The sequence below is a fragment of the Oryctolagus cuniculus genome, chromosome 6 (assembly GCF_964237555.1).
Source record: "Oryctolagus cuniculus chromosome 6, mOryCun1.1, whole genome shotgun sequence".
Taxonomy (NCBI): Eukaryota; Metazoa; Chordata; class Mammalia; order Lagomorpha; family Leporidae; genus Oryctolagus; species Oryctolagus cuniculus.
Window position 1 is genome coordinate 78,922,288 of NC_091437.1, and position 20,010 is coordinate 78,942,297.

Below are 20,010 nucleotides of genomic sequence, written 5' to 3' on the forward strand. Positions count from 1 at the left end.
ACCCAGTGTGCCGGTGCCGCTAGGTGGAGGATTAGCCTAGTGAGCCGCGGCACCTGCCCTATTTGTATTTCAGAACATACATGTCCAAGTAAAAGAAAAGGATACTTCTATGCATGTTTTTTATTTATTTATTTTTTTGACAGGCAGAGTGGATAGTGAGATAAGTGCTGGTTAAGGTCCCGACTGCTCCTCTTCCAATCCAGCTCTCTGCCATGTCCTGGGAAAGCAGTAGAAGATGGTCCAAGTCCTTGGGCCCCTGCATCTGCATGGGAGACCCGGAAGAAGCTCCTGGCTTCGGACTGGCATAGCACGGGCCATTGCGGACAACTGGGGAGTGAACCATCAGATGGAAGATACCTCTCTCTCTCTCTCCTCTCTGTGTAACTCTGACTTTCAAATAAAATAAATAAATAAAAAAGACAGCACTTAGGATGCCTGCATCCCAAATCAGAGTGCCAAAGTTTGAGTCCTGACTTTGCTTCTGATTCCAGTTTCCTGTTAATGTGCACCCCAAGAGGCAGCAAGTGATGGCTCAAATACTTGGGTACCTGCCACATATATGGGAGACCTAGATTGAGTTCTAGGCTCCTGACTTCAGCTTTTCCCAGCCCCAACTCTTTCCAGCATTTGGGGAATGAATTGGAGGGTGAAAGTTCAGTCTCTGTGTTTGTGTCTCTGCCTTTCAAATAAAATGAAAAAAAAAAAAAAAACCAGAACAACAATGATAAAAAAAATCCCTGCACAGTTAATATTCTTTGTATTTTTACCAACAAAACAAACCAACCATAGTCATAAAGGATAATGGAATAACAACCATGGCACAGGCTTTTGAGATTCTTAAAGCAGAACTACATACATCATTGAGGTGTTAAATGGGGTGATTTATAATAAACACTGAGAAAGTAGCCAAGTGATCAATCGGTAGTATCTAGTATTACCACACTAATATTAATTTTCATAGCAGCTTCACTGTTTATTATCTTTACAGCACTGTATTAATTATGCCATTAAGTTTCCTTACTAAAGATAATTAGCCCAAATATTATACACTCTGCTATTCTCCACTTGCCTATGTAAATCAAACCAAAATTACTATATCTGATGGAGCTGAAGCTTGATAAATGCCACTAATCCTCAGTCACTTCACTTCCATTGACCCCAGTAGCCAAGTGAGTCCACATGGACATCATGGTAAACAAGTGCCCAAGAGTTCACAAAGGAAGCACTGCCTCCTGAGGCCAGGTAACTGTGTAATACATAATCAGCATCAAATAACAACTGAATCTACTAAATAAGGGTGGTTTGTTTTCATAAAAATAATCTGTCCTTACCGTTTTCTGCTGCCTGTTTAATTCCAGGTTCATCCTCCTGTGAATCTGGTGAAAGTCCAATAATATCAAACCTGGAAAAAGGGCAAAATCTTAAAGAACCAATTGATTCTAAGAAAAGCTCTTCTTGGTAAGCATGTTTTACTTAACTCACAGTAGTCTCAACAAAACAGACAAACCATAGGGTTTCTCTAAAACACGAAATTCAGTTTAAAATGTCTACAGAGCCCAAACAATTAAACATACAAATATGATATTCTATATGCTCCTTTTACTCCAAATAGATACAGATTCAATGTGAAAAAGTCCCCAAGACACTAATTTTAGGGTAAGAACAGCCTAAGAAATTACCTAGTCCAATTTCATATATAAGCAGGTAACTCAACCAGCAATCCAGAAAAGTTTACAATAAATTCTGCCAATCCCTCCTCTTCTAGTGCATCTTAAGTCAGTCCAATGGGATTTTTTTTGGAAATATTTATTTATCTGAAAGGCAGAGTTACAGAGAGAGAGGGAGAGAGAGAAAGAGAGATGTTTCATCTACTGGTTCTCCCCAAGTAGCAACAATGGCTGGGACTTGGCTGGGCCAAAGACAGGGAGCAGTATCCTGGTCTGCTATGTTGGTGCAGGGGCTTAAACACTTGAGCCATCTTCTCCTGCTTCCCAAGGTACATTAGCAGAGAGCTGGATCAGAAGTAAGGCAGCTGGGACTCAAACTGGCACTCATATGGAATCCTGGTATCACAGGCTGCAGCTTAACTCACTACTCCACAACATTAGCTCTGAATGGAATTTTTAAAAATTGATTTGAAAGTCAGAATTACAGAAAGAGAGGAAGAGACACAGAGATCTTCTATCCACTGGTTCACTCCCCAGATGGCCACAATGGCTGGGGCTGTGCCAGGCTGAAGCCAGGAGCTGGGAGCCTCTTACAGGTCTCCCATGTGGGTGGCAGGGCCCAAGTATTTGGGCCATCTTCTGCTGCTTTCCCAGGGGCATCAGCTGGGAGCTGGATTGGAAATGGAGCAGCGGGGACTGGAACCAGCATCCACATGGGATGCTGGCATCACAGCAGCAGCTTAACCTACTATGCCACAATACTGGCCCAATGAATGGAATGTACTTCAAAAATGTGTGGAAAACTGGAATTTAAGAGTGAGTATTGTGGTTCAGCAGGTTAAGCTTCTTCTTAGGACAACCACATCCCATATCAGAGTGCCTCAGATTCTTGTTTCTGCTTCTTATGAGCTTCCTACTAATGTGAACCAAAGAAAGCAGCATATGACGGCCAAAGTACTTGGGTTCCTGCCATCACATGTGGAAGAACCAAATGGAGTTCCTGGGTACTGGCTTTGGCCTAACCCAGCCCTGGGTATTACAGGCATTTGGGAAGTGAACCAGAGGATAGAAGAATGGTCTTTGCCTTTCAAATAAACAAAAGCAAAAAAATTTTAAATAAAAGATGCTTATTTTGTTGCAGAAAACTGAAATCCATGTATTGTTTTTTCAAATACAAAGCCTTCCATGAACTTTTTGAAGGCCCCTCATAAGCATGAATTTCAAAGCTTTTTATACCAAAATAAACTTAGCTTTTTATTCTTTTTTCCAAAAACTTTCTGATGTATCTTCTTGCCTCATTTCTACTGAACAAATAGGTATTTATACTTATTCCTATCCATAATCTGCAGAACTTGTTCATCATGCATTATGGACACTTCAACCAGAGACCAGGGAAGCCTCCCTTTGGCTCTTTCTATGTCTCTTTCAGGTTATATGCTTACATGTGCACTCCAGCAACATTAGATTGTCATTTTCATCCTAGAATGGGAATTTTGCCAGATATGGAAGAAGAAAGAACCACAGCTTAGGTAAATAGAACCTTGTAAAAGTTGCCAAGAAATCTAAAGTAGATAAAAAAACGAAATGCAAGGATGGGTTGGAGATAGGTGGGACAAGTAGAGGGGACAAGAAGATCCAGACTGAAGGTCCTGACAAGGTCTCAGAACACGGTATAGATACAGGGAAGCAAGCTCAGAGGATACACACAATCAGTATTCTCAACAGGTTTCAATTAAGAGGCCTTAAAAATGGGAAAGTTCCAGATGACATGACCTCAAGAAGGACGGTAGATGATTCATGTTGAGAGAAGAAAAATGTCCCTGAGGGAAAAAGGAGGCCAAAGAAGTAGCAAGTTGGTCAAGGTTATGGATGGACAACTTATATTGAAACCTGTAACCACACAAAGAATAAAATAGTAGCAGGAGCTATAGTCGAAAGGTAACTATCAATGAGGTATGAAAGTCATCATTTTTTTTCAAAGATTTATTTATTTATTAAAAAGGTAGAGTGACAGAGAGAAGGAGAGAGATCTTCCATCCACTGGTTCACTCCACAAATGGCCACAACAACCAGGGATAGGTACAAGTCAGTAGCCTAGATCTCCATGCATATCTCCCATGTGGGTAGCAGGGGCCCAAGAACTAGACTCCCAGGTGTACTAGCAGGGAGCTAAATCAGAAGTGAAGCAGCCAGGACTTGAACTGGCAATCCAACATGGAATGTCAGTATTCCAAGTGATGGCTTAAACCACTTACAATACTGGCTCGAAAGTCATCATTTTTTGAAAGACCTGATAGAAGTCTCATGGCACATCAGGGAGTAATCACAGGCTGAACGTGGAAGAGGAATGGGAAGTTGACCCTACTTCTTGGCTGTTAATGCAAGAATATCTTGAGAAGGCTGAAAGGGAAGCAGTTTCCTTAAATGCTAGTCAGCTCTCTAGGAAGCCAAGCAAGAAGTTGTTAGAATGAAGAGGCTGTGGCTTAACCAAAGTGTGTACCACATGGGAGCATTCAAATGCTTACTGAAATGAAGAAAGGTTTATCAAGCAACAGATTTTTTTTTCTTTAAAGATTATTTATTTACTATTTGAAAGGCAGAGTTACAAGAGAGAGGATCCTAGAGACAAAGACAGAGACAGAGAGAGAGATATCTTCCATCTACTGGTTCACTCTCCAAATGACTGCAATAGCCAGGGATGGACCAGGTCTAAGCCATGACCCTGGAACTCTACCCAGGTCTCCTATGTGAGTGGCAGAGCCCGATCACTTGGGCAATCTTCTGTTGCTTTCCCAGGTACATTAGCAGGGAGCTGGATCAGAAGTGGAGAAGCCAAGACTTGAACCCATATGGGATGCTGGCATACCAGGCGGCAGTTTAACCTGCTGTACCACAATGCCGGCCCCATAAGCAATAGGATAGCTTTTCCCACAATATTTCAATTCATGCATTCTCTCCAGCTTTTCTACTTGTTTGGACAGTTCCTTAAATTTATCTCCAAGTCTAAAGTATAAAAATGTAAATAAGTTTAAATTTAAATTATGGCACTTTGCAATTCAAAAATAGCTAATTTAAAATTGCTGTGTATGCAACAGCACTTCTCGTAATACTAAAATGTTCTTGTTGAAAAAGGAAATTCTTACTTACCAAGAAGGCATAGCCATGTTCATATTTAATGTAACAGGCATAACGGGCCTATATGGGAAAGAAAAACAACAAGAAAGTAAGAATGCAAAGCTTAAAATTTGACAAATTTCACTAACAATGAATAATTACTTAAGGTTCACACAAAATCATATGCTATGTTTTGAACATCTAAGCTGTTTTACAATGTTCACATCTGAACAAATCTGTTCTCCATGCCTTTGGATGTGTCCTGAAGACAATGCAACAGCTGTGAAGGACTGAGCTTGACAAATCCAAAAATTTCCCTTTCAAAATACCACTACTTGGCCGGCGCCGCGGCTTACTAGGCTAATCCTCTGCGTTGCGGCGCCAGCACACTGGGTTCTAGTCCCAGTCAGGGCGCCAGATTCTGTCCCGGTTGCCCCTCTTCCAGGCCAGCTCTCTGCTGTGGCCAGGGAGTGCAGTGGAGGATGGCCCAAGTACTTGGGCCTTGCACCCCATGGGAGACCAGGATAAGTACCTGGCTCCTGCCATCGGATCAGCGCGGTGCGCCGGCTGCAGCGCACCAGCCGCGGCAGCCATTGGAGGGCGAACCAATGGCAAAAGGAAGACCTTTCTCTCTCTCTCTCTCTCTCTCATTGTCCACTCTGCCTGTCAAAAAAAAAAAAAAAAACACTACTTAATAATTAATCATTTTAAATTCTCAATCATGAGAAGGGAAACTGGCAACCAAGACAGTTGGAAGTGTGCAAAATACCAGACTCTGGTAAGAGGCTAAAGACATGAGCACAGATATGATCTCATACGCTCAGATCACACTTCTTATTTTCTAGTTCTCTGCTATGTATCTGCTTGATTAAGAAGCCCCTAAATAAGTAAGGAAATATAAGATTTGTCAAAGTGTCTACTGCATCCAATTCAAGTCTGGGGTGAAAGCTATGCTGGATAATCTGAATTAAGCTAAGTACAAAAGGAAAGAAAAAAAAATATATAATATCTATACCTTACCACTATCTTCCTGGTGCATGGAACAAGTCTACCTTAAAGGTTACAATACCATTTACAAATTTATTTGAGAACACGAACTTCCGTACACCGGGAAATAGCCTTAAAGTAATTCAATCTTGAGTAAATAAGAATATAGCATAAATTCCAACATAATCAAGAATCCTGCCTCTTGCATAAGCAGAATCATACAGGACACAGCCACCACAGCTATGGTGCTCAACTGCAGCCTATAGAAGACAGGTCCTTTATTTCAGGATAAAAAGGAAGAAGGTTTTATTACCAAATCTTCTCAGATACAGTTCTTCCCATTCCCTTTTCATTTCCATGTATCTATCTCAATACTATTGCTACTACCTTCTTAACTTACTAGCATGCACCTGAACCCTTTAGTCTTCTTCCTGGCTTTTGCTTCTGAGCAACTTTTTTACCTAAATTCACCAGTCTTAATGGTTTTCTGAGGTTGCTCAAAATTTACTAGCTTTTTTGATCCACGTTTTCAGAGCCAGAATTCAAAACCAAATCCGTCAAGATTCCAAAGCCTGTATCTTTTCACAGTGCATCACATTGCCTCTAATCAACAAAATTTGAGTGTTTTCAACATGATAAAGCTTTCTCAAAAATCTTACATGTAAATCTCCTTCAGATATACTCCCACAGACATCTTTAGAACATTGCAGATATTTGTATATCTACAATAATTTTTCTGGCTTGAAGTTCAACTGACCTCCAAGAGCAATCTTTTAAGTTTCTCAACAACAGCACCAAAAAAGGAATAAAAATTAAATTTAATCAACATTTTCAAGAATTTTACTAATCTTTATTTTTAAACTGAATAAGACAAAAATAAATTACATTCAAATGCTTTTCTGAAAAAGTAAAGCTATCACAATTGTTGGTCTCCAGATTTTGAACTTAAAAAAAAAGAAATTAGAAATACTCACGCATGTGGGCAGATATATTTGATATGTGAACTTCTGATACCTGCAAAAGCTTCCGCCCATCCATGCCTGGGGAAAAATTATTTTGATGACTCTATTAGATACTGTTTCAACTCCTAATAAATTAGTAACAGAGTAAAACTTTAAAAACTGGTGAGGACAAATGTTAACTCTTTAAAACATCTAAAAAGTGTAGACCACTAATGTTGTTAAAACACCACAAACCCAAAAACAATTCAAAGGCTGTTACTTAAGCTTTAGTTAAACATGAACTCTGAACAGCAACGTGTGTGCCTTCATTATTTCCACAGAGTTTATAATTTCCAAAATATAGATTTTTTAAAAATTTTTTACAATCTCAGAAATATGTGTCTATAAAATAGGAATGACAGATACTATCATTACATTTTCTTAAAGCTTTAAAGCTTTATTTATTTGAGAAGCAGAGCTACATAGAGAGGGAGACAGAGAGGTCTTCACTTCCCAAATAGCCGTAATGGCAGGCGCTGGGCTGATTTGAAGCCAGGAGCTTCTTCCAGTTCAGCCACGTGGGTACAGGGGCCCAAGGACTTGAGCCATCTTCCTATGTTTTCCCAGGACATCAGCAGAGAGCTGAATTGGAAGAGGAGCAGCCAGGACACGAACTGGCACCCTTATGTGATGCTGGCACCACAGGCAGAGAGGCTTAACCTACTACCACAGCGCTAGCCCTGATATCATGACATTTTTTTAAGGATTTACTGTATTTATTTGAAAGACAGAGCTATAGAGAGACATACAGCCAGAGAGAGAAAGGTCTTAAATCCGCTGGTTCACTCCTCAAATGGCTGCAACGGCCAGAGCTGAGCTGATCTAAAACCAGGAGCCAGAGCTTCCTCCGGGTCTGCCATGCAGGTGCAGGGGCCCAAGGACTTGGACCATCTTCTACTGCTTTCCCAGGCTATAGCAGAGTTGGATTGGAAGTGGAGCAGCTGGGACTCAAACCGCACCCATATGGGATGCCAGTGCTGCAGGCCAGGGATTTAACCTGCTGCGCCACAGCCCCAACCCCTATCATTACTTTTTTTTTTTTTTTTTTTTTTTTGACATGCAGAGTGTACAGTGAGAGAGACAGACAGAGAGAAAAGTCTTCCTTTGCCGTTGGTTCACCCTCCAATGGCCGCCGCAGCCTGCGCACCGCGCTGATCCGATGGCAGGAGCCAGGTGCTTCTCCTGGTCTCCCATGGGGTGCAGGGCCCAAGCATTTGAGCCATCCTCCACTGCACTCCCGGGCCATAGCAGAGAGCTGGCCTGGAAGAGGGGCAACCAGGACAGAATCCAGCGCCCCGACCGGGACCAGAACCCGTTGTGCTGGCACCGCAAGGTGGAGGATTAGCCTAGTGAGCTGCGGCGCCGGCCCCCTATCATTACATTTTATACAAAAGAAAAAGACTTAAAGAAAGTAACCAGTTTTTAAATATCTCTACAGGCTTATGTTACCAAAACAATTTTAATATTCTTTACTTGTGTGTATAGGTATTCATATACCTTTCCTCATGTGTATAGGTATACACATACATATTTCAAAATAGAGAAAAGCTGAAAGAAATGTAAATTACCATAATTCTTTTAGTCAGAAATAGTTAATTTTTTGATGCATGGCCTTCTAATTTTTTCCCGTGAATATCAACTAAGAAAGAAAAAAAGGTTCAAAACCACCAGTCATTAGGAAATGACCAATCCAAACAATTGTGAAAGAACACTTTACATACCCCAGATGGCTAGAATCAGAGATAATAAAAGAAGACATTAAAATAAAATATAATGTTAAAGGGGATGAGAGAATTCGGAACCCTCACACAGTGCTGGTAAAAATGTAAACGGTGTTGCCACTTTGTAAACAGCTGGCAGGTCCTCAAAAGGTAAACATGAAGTTAGGATATGACCTGCAAACTACTCCTAGACCTATAATCGAGCAAAAACTCATGCACAAATGTTCTCAGTGCCATTAGGTCAAAAGTGGAAATGACCCAAAGGCCCCTCAAACGAGTAACAACATGTGGCATATCTACACAATGGAGAACAATTCACAATAATAAAAAAAAATCTTTTTATAAAAAGTTTATTGGGGCCGGTGCTGTGGGTTAACAGGTGGGGCTGCCACCTGCAGCACTGGCAGCCCATGTGTGCGTAGTTTTGAGTCCCAGCTGCTCCACTTCCGATTCAGCTCTCTGCTATGGTCTGGGAAAGCAGTAGAGGATGGTCCAAGTCCTTGGGCCCCTGCATCCGTGTGGGAGACCCAGAGGAGGCTCCTGGTTTCTGGCTTTGGATGGGTGCAGCTCCAACTGGTGCGGCCAATTGGGGAGTGAACCAGCGGATGGAAGATCTGTCTCTCTCTCTGCCTCTCCTTCTCTCTCTGTGTAACTCAGACTTCCAAATAAATTAAGTAAATCTTTAAAAAATAAGTTTATTTTGGTACAAAAACTTTTCAAAGTCTTACATAGATTTTTCATAACATTCATTTTCCACAGATATTTTGCAGAACTCTCATATGCATGGATTTCAATTTTTCTTGGTGCCAAAACAAACTTACCTTTTAATTCCATTTTTCTACAAATGTTTTGAAGTGCCCTAGGATATATACACATAAACACAGAAAGAGGGGAAAAAAGACAGTGACAGAGGACCCAAACCCAAAGCATATATAGGACTGAGGGCACGCAAAATGGAACAAATGCAGTAAAAAACTAGCAACTGGGGAAGTTCCATGATACTGATATGAGAATTTTCACAAAAAAGCATACATTTCCTTTAAAAATTACACAGCATTATACAACAGTATGTTTAACAGAAAACTGTGTTCAACAATATATCAAAGAGATACATGTATCAAACAGCAGTACTGTTTACAATAGCCAAAATTTGGAATCAATCAAGGTGTCCATCATCAGATGAATGGACAAAGAAAACGTGGTGTATATATACACAATGGAATATTAATCAGCTATAAAGAAGAATGAATTTCTACTATTTGAAGCAAAATGGACACAACTCATGTTCAGTGAAACAAGTTGGGCCCAGAAAGACAAATACCACATATTCTCCCTTATATGTGGGAGCTAAAATTTAAAAAAAAAGAAGAAGAAAAAAGAAATGTCTGTGTATATCAGTATTATTGCAAATATAGTTTTGTAAAACTTAATAATTAAGAATGTTATACTACTATAGTTTTAATGATCTGTGGTTATTGTAAGTGGGTGAAATGGTCAGTTTTCCATTCAATTATTATTTATAGCCATTGTCTATAATCCTACTAACCAAGGGTCTTTTTGTTTTTTACTTGTTAAACTTCTCATTCAGTGATGTATTAAGCCTTTTTGCTGTAATATAAATTTAAAATGTTATCTCAAAAACTAAAAAAAAAAAAAAAAAAAGGAGAGGAGGGACAGAGAGACATTATGTTCTTAGAATTGTATCCACAAAGCACATTGATTTCAATTAAAATTAAAAATTTAAATTGTTCCAGTGTATAAAATTTATAAATATAATGAGCAGCAGGAGCTGGAGACAGAAGAGATCTACTATGTGGTTCCATATTACATGAAGGTCAAGGACAGACAAAATTCCTCTATAGTAATAGAAGACATAAAATGGTAACCTCTGGGGACCAGAGGATAACAGCTAGAAATAGAACAAAGGAAACTTCCGGGAACTGGAAATATTCTATATCTTCATCAGGTTGATGGTTACGAGTGTATTCATATAAAAATTTATCCAGCTTGAAAACTTGATTACTTTATGCCCTAATACAAACTTTAAAATATTTTTAAAAACAGCACATCCAAGCCAAAAAGGTTTAGATTGAGCCAATCTGAGTTAAGAACTGTGTATCAATTGCAAACCAGCTGACACAGTCTCCTGTACCTGATAGACTTAACCACTACATAAGTGTTCAGCCATAGTCACTGGAATTGGCTTAGTGTGGCCTGTTTTGGGTTTCCTGCTGCTCAGTGCTGATCCAGACTCTACTGACTTGGGGTAAGCAATACAAAGAAATAAACTGAGGAAAATGAGCAGCTGTCCTGAGATTAGCCTGAGATTTGGGAAATTATTTTAAGATATGATTTTAGATTATGCAGAATCACGGTCATGTACCAAGAGAAATGTGTGTGCTGTAATAATTGACACAAGTACATATTACAGCCCTACGTTAAATCCATTTTTGTATTTTCTGATCTTTTTTATGTGTTATATGTTACAGACTATTCACCTTACTGAGATATATTACTCAATGTATCTTTTGGTGTGTTAATAACCATTAAGTTTTGGGTAGAATTAGGAACAGTATTTCACAATATGCACAATTAGCTTTGCAAACAGTATCTTACATTTTAATGTGTACAATAAGCAATGTTATGTAGCAGTAATGAACACCTGACATATTTAGCTGCCACTCCCAGACCATGGGCCCTGACCAGACATGGTCAAGCAATCAAGGCACTCTGCCAAAGTGTTAGCAACTGCGACAAAGTGATCCAAGCAGCATTTAAACTATCAAATCACAGCATTTAAACTATCAAATCCATAGATAACAGTATAGCCAAGGTATTAAACATGGTAACTGTCAATATTTTATGTATGTTACTTGAGTTTCCATCTTTTCCACTAAGTATATCATTAGAATGTTTTCTATTTCAATAATTGTGCTAATGACCTCAGGGATATCAAAATAAGCCACAGACATCAGGGTATTATTTTAGCTAATTATAGCTTTGGGAATGCGTAGTCACTAAAGTCCACATTTATAAAATCAACTTCCATCTATCTATTAGAGTCCAGAATGGAACACAGGTTCAACAATGTTCCTCAGAACATTACTACATATAATAGAGGCTTGACTTAACATGGCTTAACATGAACAACTTTATTCCCTGACACTTTACAAAGTTTATTGGAAAGGAAAGCTTTAAATCTATGGTAACCAGAGAAACAGAACAAAATTTAATGTTATTTTCTAACTGTCCTTAACACATAAATCTTTGGCTATTTTCTCCTGTCCATATCTCTTATATATACATTTAGCTAGAGATACAAAAGCTGAAGCCCACTGTGATAAAGTACAGGCACTTTAGGATGCAGATTCTCAGCAGTTCAAAGGCTTTTAGTGTTACTCACTCTTTGGAATAAGAGAGGCTGCTACAGTGTTGCCTTTCAATCATTCAATCCAATTATACAGGCAAAGCAATAGTATTTCAGGTTAAATCTTGACTATTCCTGAGTCTATGCTTATCTGTGCCCCAAAGTATTATTTCCAGTTATTACTACTCATTTCCATTCTGTGCTTTTTCCCCAAGATATGCTGCTACTCTTAATTTTATGTTTCAATCACCTAAAACAGTCTTATCCTCAATGCACACATACTCTGGCCAATAGCTATAACCCAGTGGAACAGCCTCCTCAAATGCCTTTTTTAAAAAACAACCAGTTATTTTCAACCTGCTGTGAAATTTTAAGTCCCCTGGAAAGCTCTGGGTTGCACACTGTCTCCATAGTTTCTACTCATCTCTGGTATCCAACACCCAAAGCAACTTAGGAAGCCTTTGCAACTTTAATTATGTTACAGAAGCAACAGTTAAAAAATGATAAATTCAACATGACAGGAGGAAATCTTGGGAGCTTTTAAGACGGAAAGGACTGAATCTCATCACTGGACTGTAAGAAAGATTACCAGCAGTCCTTTTTTATACAACTTTGAATAGTGTTCTTAATCAGTGAACCTTTGACCATGCAGGCAGAATAGCATGACCCCATTTCCTAACCGTTACTAGGAATGGTACCTACCCAGTATCTCCCAATCCATGAAGGAAAATTACCTAAAAGAAAAGAGGGGGAATTAATGAACAAAGCCTAAACACACACACACAGGAGGTTACACACATTTGGAAAATGGGAACGCAAGTGCTTCAAACCCAAGAACGCTTTTTGGGGTCAATCAGTTCACCTCTGCAGCCTTTTTTTAAATGGCAAAGTATGAATCAACTTCTCCCCCTTCAGTGCCTGGGAGAATGCACGTGGGGTTTCAGCACTCACAGGTCCTGGTCAACATTCTCCACAGCAGATATCCACGTCCTAAGAGAAGTGGTCTGTCTCACCCAGACCATCAAAGCCTCACATACACTGAAATTTTTTCCATCAGAAATAGGAGCTTCCGGGGGCAGAAAATTAGTTTGAGATCCTTACACAACTTTCCTAAAAACCAGCACCTCACACGCGTTGAAGACCCCAAATCGCCAAACTTCTTTCATTTAGGACAAGGGTGGAAGGCGAGACAATGAAGCGATTTCCTCGCGGATTTACGCTTCTCTCAGCCCCAAACACGGCAGAACCAGGCGGTAGAGGCACGGACGCGCACCCCCTCCGAGGGGCGCCGGGGTTCCGGGGTCGCACCCCCTCCGCAACGTCGAGGGCCCCGCGAGGCGCAGGCCCTGCCGCACCGACCACCCGCACCCCACCCCGGCCTGCGACGCCCACCGCGCGAGGGGCAGTTGCGGGCGGCGGGCCGACTGGGCCTCTCGTACCCCGAGCCGCCGCCACTCACCGCGGCGGTGGCCTTCCGGGCGGCGGGCACGATGGCGGGCAGCGGAGCAGACATGGTGTTACCGCACATACACTGACTCGGCCGACAGCGCGTCGGAAGCGGAAGGGAGAAAGAGCGCCCGGCCTCGGCCCAAGGGCGTGCGAGCGGCGAGTCCCAGCCCGCCCCACCGGGCGCGCGCTCAGGCGCGTGCGCGCCAAGCGCCGCGCCTCCCACTCTGTGCGCGCCCTTACTCCTCGAGGCCTACTGCGCCGCCCTTCCCCCTACACGCGTCACAATGCCCGAGTTTCTCTCTCTGCCGGGATTGGCTGCGGCCCGAGGGGACCTGCCCTTCGTCGCCACGCCTCTCACGGGCACCGGGAGACTTTGCCTCCAGCCGGGTGTCGCCGCCGACCGCGGGGACCGCGCTCTCGGTCCCAGGATGGCAGCCACTCCCTGGAGCCCGCCTCAGCCTTCCGCTCGGCAGGCGCTGGAGTGAGAAGAACGCTCCCCAAGGCCAGTGCCAGGTGCTCCTTTGTTTCCCGCGTTCGGAGTCTATCCATTGAGTCCTGAGCGCCGGACTCTGAGAGGCGGGTGGGGCTGTTTCTGTGTTCCACCTTTAGGTCCACACCAGGGTGCAGATTTGGGGTCAGCTCTCCCTCTCTTTAAACAGTTGGGAAGGAGAACAGAGACTTGTCCCCAAAGTCCCCACTTTCCCGGCTGAGCGGTGTCGAAGGCACTGATTTCAGCACCAGGCTGGGTGAACCCTCTGCTGCCCATTGTGATTCGAACGTTTGAAAGTGAGTTTATTCCTCAGATCCATTGCCAATCTAATACTTGGTACAGTTCCAGAGGGCACAGGACACAGAAACACAGCCCGAAAGCCCGACCCTAGAGGAGTTGATCTTGGGGGAGACCTTTGTCAGATGGGGAGGGGCTAGGGAGTAGAAATCGCTGTTTTCATTCACGGTGCGTAGGAGGTCTGGGGGCTCATGTATTTGGGGTCTTATTTGTACAGTTTTTATCTTTGTTTGATTTTAAATAGTTTTTGGACTCAAACTGATGATTTATTGAACATGATAATGGTAGGACTCCGTGTCATGTACTCTTACACATTTATGTAAGGATTTTAAGTGATTTCATTGTGATATCAATATATAAAATATTTTTGCTGCTTACTATGAACAAGTCTCTGTTGTGAATTTTCTTCTGATATAATATATGGAATTCCAGGGGCCAGCAATCATTCCATCAAAATTTACTTCAGTAAGTGGCGCGGAGGTCAGCTCAAGTTGAGGTGTCTTAGTTGCCTACCTGTGCTTCCCAAACCATTTGCTGTTGTTCCCGCCTGATTCAGTGAAATCCCACATCCTCTGAAAAGCCTTATTGTTGTTGTTCTTACAGTTTGAATTAAATGATCTGCCTTCCTCAAGTAAGGGAATGAAATCCATCTAATAATTGAAAAAAATAAAATTCAAAGCTATTTAAAATTTCCTAACAAGAGGGGCAGACAGTGAAGAGTGGCCTAGCAGTGAAGTCACTAGTTGAGATGTCTACTAGCATATCAGAGTACATCCAGCTCACAAGAGAGGTGATGAAAAGAAACAGGTTTCTTTAGGAAGCCAGCATTCTTAGGAAAGAGCGTATTTGAGATCAAAAAGTTATGCTTTTTATCCAAGAATGTTGGCTTCTTAAATAAAGCTGTTACCTTGCATCTACTCTCATCTCTGGTGAATGGGCTGTTCAGTGGTGTTAACAAAGTGATGCCATCTTATCTAAAAGCACCATCTCAAGCACCAGACGCCATGGTGGCCTCCTCAGGACCCAGCCTGGCTTAGGAGTCAGGGGACCAAATGGCCCAACCATCAGTGGCAACCCCAACCCCACTCTAATGAGATTCGCTGTTCCCACTTCCCTACCCGCTGCAAGACTATCACAGGACCTGCTTCCCTGCACACGTGCTGGCTTTGTCTGTCTGTCTCCCTCTCTCTAACCGCACTCCCTTTTCACCCTCTCTCGCCCTCTCCCTCCAGCCTGCTGGGTTTCCCCCAACCCACCCAGAACTAAACCTTTCCTTTAACTTCCACGTTTGGTGTGTTTTGTGGTGGCCTTTACAAGTGAGTAGCATGGGCCTAATTTGGGCTGGTAGTAAATGCCCAGCCAGTCAGCCAGGAGTGGAAGTGTACTCACCAGCAATCTAGTCCTCATAAACTGACTCCATTTTCTTGGATGTCTTCCCTTCTGCCCTTCCTGGGATGTCAGCTGCCTGTAAACACATTGTTGGTACAAGGAAACAGTACTTTTGGGAGTCATAGGGTTCCAAGACTGGGTAAGTTGAACTGGGTGCAACTGGGAATCTTGTTTCTCTGCCCTTTGTAAGTTTCTCAAGAAAAGTGCTTAAAAATAAAAAAAGAATAAACTTCAGAAAGGTTTATCTTTATTGAAGTATTTTTTTCCTTATTGTAAAAATAATCCTTCTGGTGTTCTGTTGCACAGTAGGGTAACAATACTTAACAATAACGTATTATATATTTCTAAGTAGCTATAAGAAAGACTTTTGAATGTTTACACTACAAAGAAATATTGAGTATATGAGGTGATGGATGTTAATTACCCTAATTTTATCACTACAATGTATGCATGTATCAAAATATTACATTGTATCCCATAAATATGTACAATTATTGTGTGTCAATAAAAACAAAAAATATAAAAGAAGAATTACACTGAGTGAGAATTAATCTTTGGTAAAATATGGGGAACTCAAATTTCATCCACAAGCCCTCTGAGTCCTATCTCAATTAGGGTACCTATAGTTATGGTCCTATGACTAAGAACAAAATTGGTAATACTGCATAGCCTATGTATGCATAAGATTCCAAAGAATGAGATCGTCTTGATCTCTTAAATGAAGTTATAATTTCCTACAGAAGCCCTGGAGCGATTGACAGTTGGGAACAAGAATCATAGGAATAGTGCCATAGAAAGCGTCTATCAGAATGCTAATTAAAACTTCTGAGATTCAGGTGTAGCTGTCATTGCATGAGAAAATGCTCAACATCTTTGTTGGGATTAGAGTTGTTTTGGAAGGTAAATGTTCAAGTTACTATTTTTTGCCCTGCATGTTCCAGCTGAATGTTTATATATGACAGTTTAAAATTGCTTTATTGTTTTTCACTAAAAATTATGGCTAATTAAAGTAAATAATAGCAAGAAATAATTCTAATTGATTAATGTTAGTAAAAGAAGAATAAATCTTTTTAAATGCTATTGTAGAACTGCTAGAGGCCAGCGCTGCAGCTCACTAGGCTAATCCTCCGCCTTGCGGCGCCGGCACACCGGGTTCTAGTCCCGGTCGGGGCGCCGGATTCTGTCCAGGTTGCCCCTCTTCCAGGCCAGCTCTCTGCTGTGGCCAGGGAGTGCACTGGAGGATGGCCCAAGTACTTGGGCCCTGCACCCCATGGGAGACCAGGATAAGTACCTGGCTCCTGCCATCGGATCAGCGCGGTGCACATTGGAGGGTGAACCAACGGCAAAGGAAGACCTTTCTCTCTCTCTCTCACTGTCCACTCTGCCTGTCAAAAAAAAAAAAAAAAAAAAAGAACTGTTAGAATTTTTCCCGTGATATATGTTATATATGTGTTGTATCCATGTTGTGTGTTGTGTCTATGTAGTAAAAAAAGTCCCCTGCCGGCGCCGTGGCTCAATAGGCTAATCCTCCACCTTGCGGCGCCGGCACACCGGGTTCTAGTCCCGGTTGGGGCGCCGGATTCTGTCCCGGTTGCCCCTCTTCCAGGCCAGCTCTCTGCTATGGCCAGGGAGTGCAGTGGAGGATGGCCCAGGTGCTTGGGCCCTGCACCCCATGGGAGACCAGGAAAAGCACCTGGCTCCTGGCTCCTGCCAGGATCAGCGCGGTGCGCCGGCTGCAGCGGCGGCCATTGGAGGGTGAACCAACGGCAAAGGAAGACCTTTCTCTCTCTGTCTCTCTCTCTCACTGTCCACTCTGCCTGTCAAAAAAAAAAAAAAAAAAAAAAAAAAAAAAAAAAAAAAAAAAAAAAAAGTCCCCTGAGAACTATTTTAATTGACTTGGAGATATTAAGTATTACATAAATTAAAACTATATTAAGCCATTTTCCTTTTAGTTCATAGGACTTATATAAGTCTTTGATAATTATTAACATTTGTTGGTTAAATAAAATAAAGATGTCTTTAAATTTGTTAACATAAGTTAATAACTGGGTTTACTGAGCCAGTCAGGATTATAATCATGTCTGTTAGATGCTTAAGATCATAAAAATATAAATCTGTGGCCAGCGCTGTGGTGCAGTGGGTTAACACCCTGGCTTGAAGCGCCAGCATCCCATATGGGTGCTGGTTCGAGTCCCGGCTGCTCCTCTTTCGATCCAGCTCTCTGCTATGGCCTGGGATGGCAGTGGAGGATGGCCCAAGTCCTTGGGCCCCTATACTCATGTGGGAGACCCAGAAGAAGCTCCTGGCTCCTGGCTTTGGATTGGCACAAGCTCCAGCCATCGCAGCCGTCTGGGGAGTGAACCATGGGATGAAGACCTCTCTCTCTCTGCCTCTCCTTCTCTCTCTGTGTAACTCTGACTTTCAAGCAAGATAAGTAAAAAAAACTTTATAAAAAATAAATAAAAATATAAATCTAACCTAAGGTCATGTCAAAGTAAAATAGTGTTTTGTGTTTCATGATAACAATTTAAGTTGACTATGCTTGCCTGATATTTCAGTTTCCATAATTAATGTTAGTAAACTTTTAAAAGTAAACAGGAAATGTTGAGATAGCTATTTTAAAATATAAATTTAATGATTCTTGGCTTAAATTCTATAGAAACAGTATATTTGGGTCTATTAATATAAATGCTTTTTAAAAAATATTTTATTTATTTATTTGAGAGATACAGTTAACAGACACAAAGAGGGAGAGAAAGAGAGAAAGGTCTTCCATCTGCTGGTTCACTCCCCAAATGGCCACAATGGCCAGAGGTGGGCTGATTCAAAGCCAGGAGCCAGGAGCAGCTTCTAGGTCTCCCATGCGGGTGCAGGAACCCAAACACTTGGGCCATCTTCTACTGCTTTGTCAGCCCATAACAGAGAGCTGGATCAGAAGAGGAGCAGCTGGGACATGAACTGGTACTCTTATGGAATGCTGGCACTGCAGGCAGAGCACCAGCCCCAACATAAATGCCTTCATAAATTGTTGGTATATGATAGACAATTCAAGACAATTTCAAAGTAACTAAGGGCTAAAATTCTATATGTAATAAGAATTAAACCAGAAAGAAAAAAAAAAACAAAAATATAAATTTAAAAAATAAAGAACAAAAAGTAAAAGAGAAAAAAATTTTAAAAAGAATAAAAAATGGTATATGTACTTTTTAAAAAATGCCTTGTGCTTAGAAATTTGAAAGGATTGCTTCAAATTTAAATATGAAATATAAAAACTACATATAAATTTTAAAATGCTAGTAGGTAGGAAAAATTTTAAAGGTTTTTTTTGTTTGTTTGAAAGGCAGAGTTACAGAGAGAGAAAACAGATCTTTCATCCCCTGGTTCACTCTCTAAATATCTACAATGGCTAGGCCTCGCCAGGCTGAAGCTGGGAGCCAGGAGCTTCATCCAGGTCTCCCACATGGTTACAGAGACCCAAGCACTTGAGCCATCTTTTGCTGCTTTCCCAAGTGCATCAGGAGGGAGATGGATTGGAAATAGAGCAGCTGGGACTTGAACTAGCACCCATATAGGATGCTGGTATTACAGGATGCTTAACCGTCTAGGTCACAATGCTGGCCCTTTTTTTTTTTTTTAAGGTTTATTTTTCTTTATTTGACAGGCAGATGGAGAGAGAGAAAGAAAAAATAATTACAATGTTTTTAATAAGTAAAGCTATGGGCTACAAGAGGTAGATTTTGATTAGTCATAATTATCCTACAAATAACTAAAAATATATCAAAAGTTTGTAAAAATCTTTTGTGAGATTGGGTTGATGGAGATTAAAAGAAAACTATATGTGTGTTTCTAAAAATTAAGCTTTGGGGCCGGCGCTGTGGTGTAGCGGATAAAACTGCCACCTGCAGTGCTGGCATCCCATATGGGCTCTGGTTCAAGTCTGGGTGTCTCCACTTCCAATCCAGCTCTCTGCTGTGGCCTGGGAAAGCAGTCGAAGATGGCACAAGTCCTTGGGCCCCTGTATCTGCATGGGAGACCTGGAAGAAACTCTTGACTCCTGGCTTCAGATGGGTGCAGCTCTGGCCATTGTGACCAATTGGGGAGTGAGCTAGCAGATAGAAGACCTCTCTCCCTCTCTCTCTCTGCCTCTCCTTCTCTTTCTGTGTAACTCTCACTTTCAAATAAATAAATAAATCTTTAATAAAAAATCAAAAGGGAGGTAATCCTCCCTAATTTTTTCTGTGAAGGCAGCATCACCTTAATTTCTGAACCTGAAAAAGATGCAACAAAGAAACAGAAGTACAGACCAATTTCCCTGATGAACATAAATGCAAAAATCCTCAACAAAATTCTAGCCAATCGAATCCAACACACATCAGAAAGATCATTCACCCAAAGGAAGTTGTATTTATCTCTGGTATGCAGGGATGGTTCAACATTTGCAAATAAATCAATGTGATACATCACATAAACAAATTGAAGAATGAAAACCTTATGATTATCTCAACAGATGCAGAGAAATCATTTGATA

General features: G+C 41.4%; 1 protein-coding gene across 7 annotated transcripts in view; it reads right to left on the minus strand.

Annotated features, from left to right (window-relative positions):
- LYPLA1 (lysophospholipase 1) overlaps positions 1 to 13,772 on the minus strand; it is a 32,645-nt gene extending 18,873 nt beyond the window's left edge. For 2 of the 7 annotated variants that reach the window (XM_070074998.1, XM_051843290.2), the window contains exons 1-5: positions 13,317 to 13,577; positions 12,560 to 12,591; positions 6,743 to 6,808; positions 4,815 to 4,862; positions 1,332 to 1,402 (exon numbers count right to left, since the gene is read on the minus strand). In XM_070074998.1, coding sequence (XP_069931099.1) covers positions 1,332 to 1,402; positions 4,815 to 4,862; positions 6,743 to 6,808; positions 12,560 to 12,591; positions 13,317 to 13,385 — 286 coding nt within the window. In that variant the 5' untranslated portion in view covers positions 13,386 to 13,577. 7 annotated transcript variants of the gene reach the window in all.
- Positions 13,773 to 20,010: the final 6,238 nt, after the last annotated feature.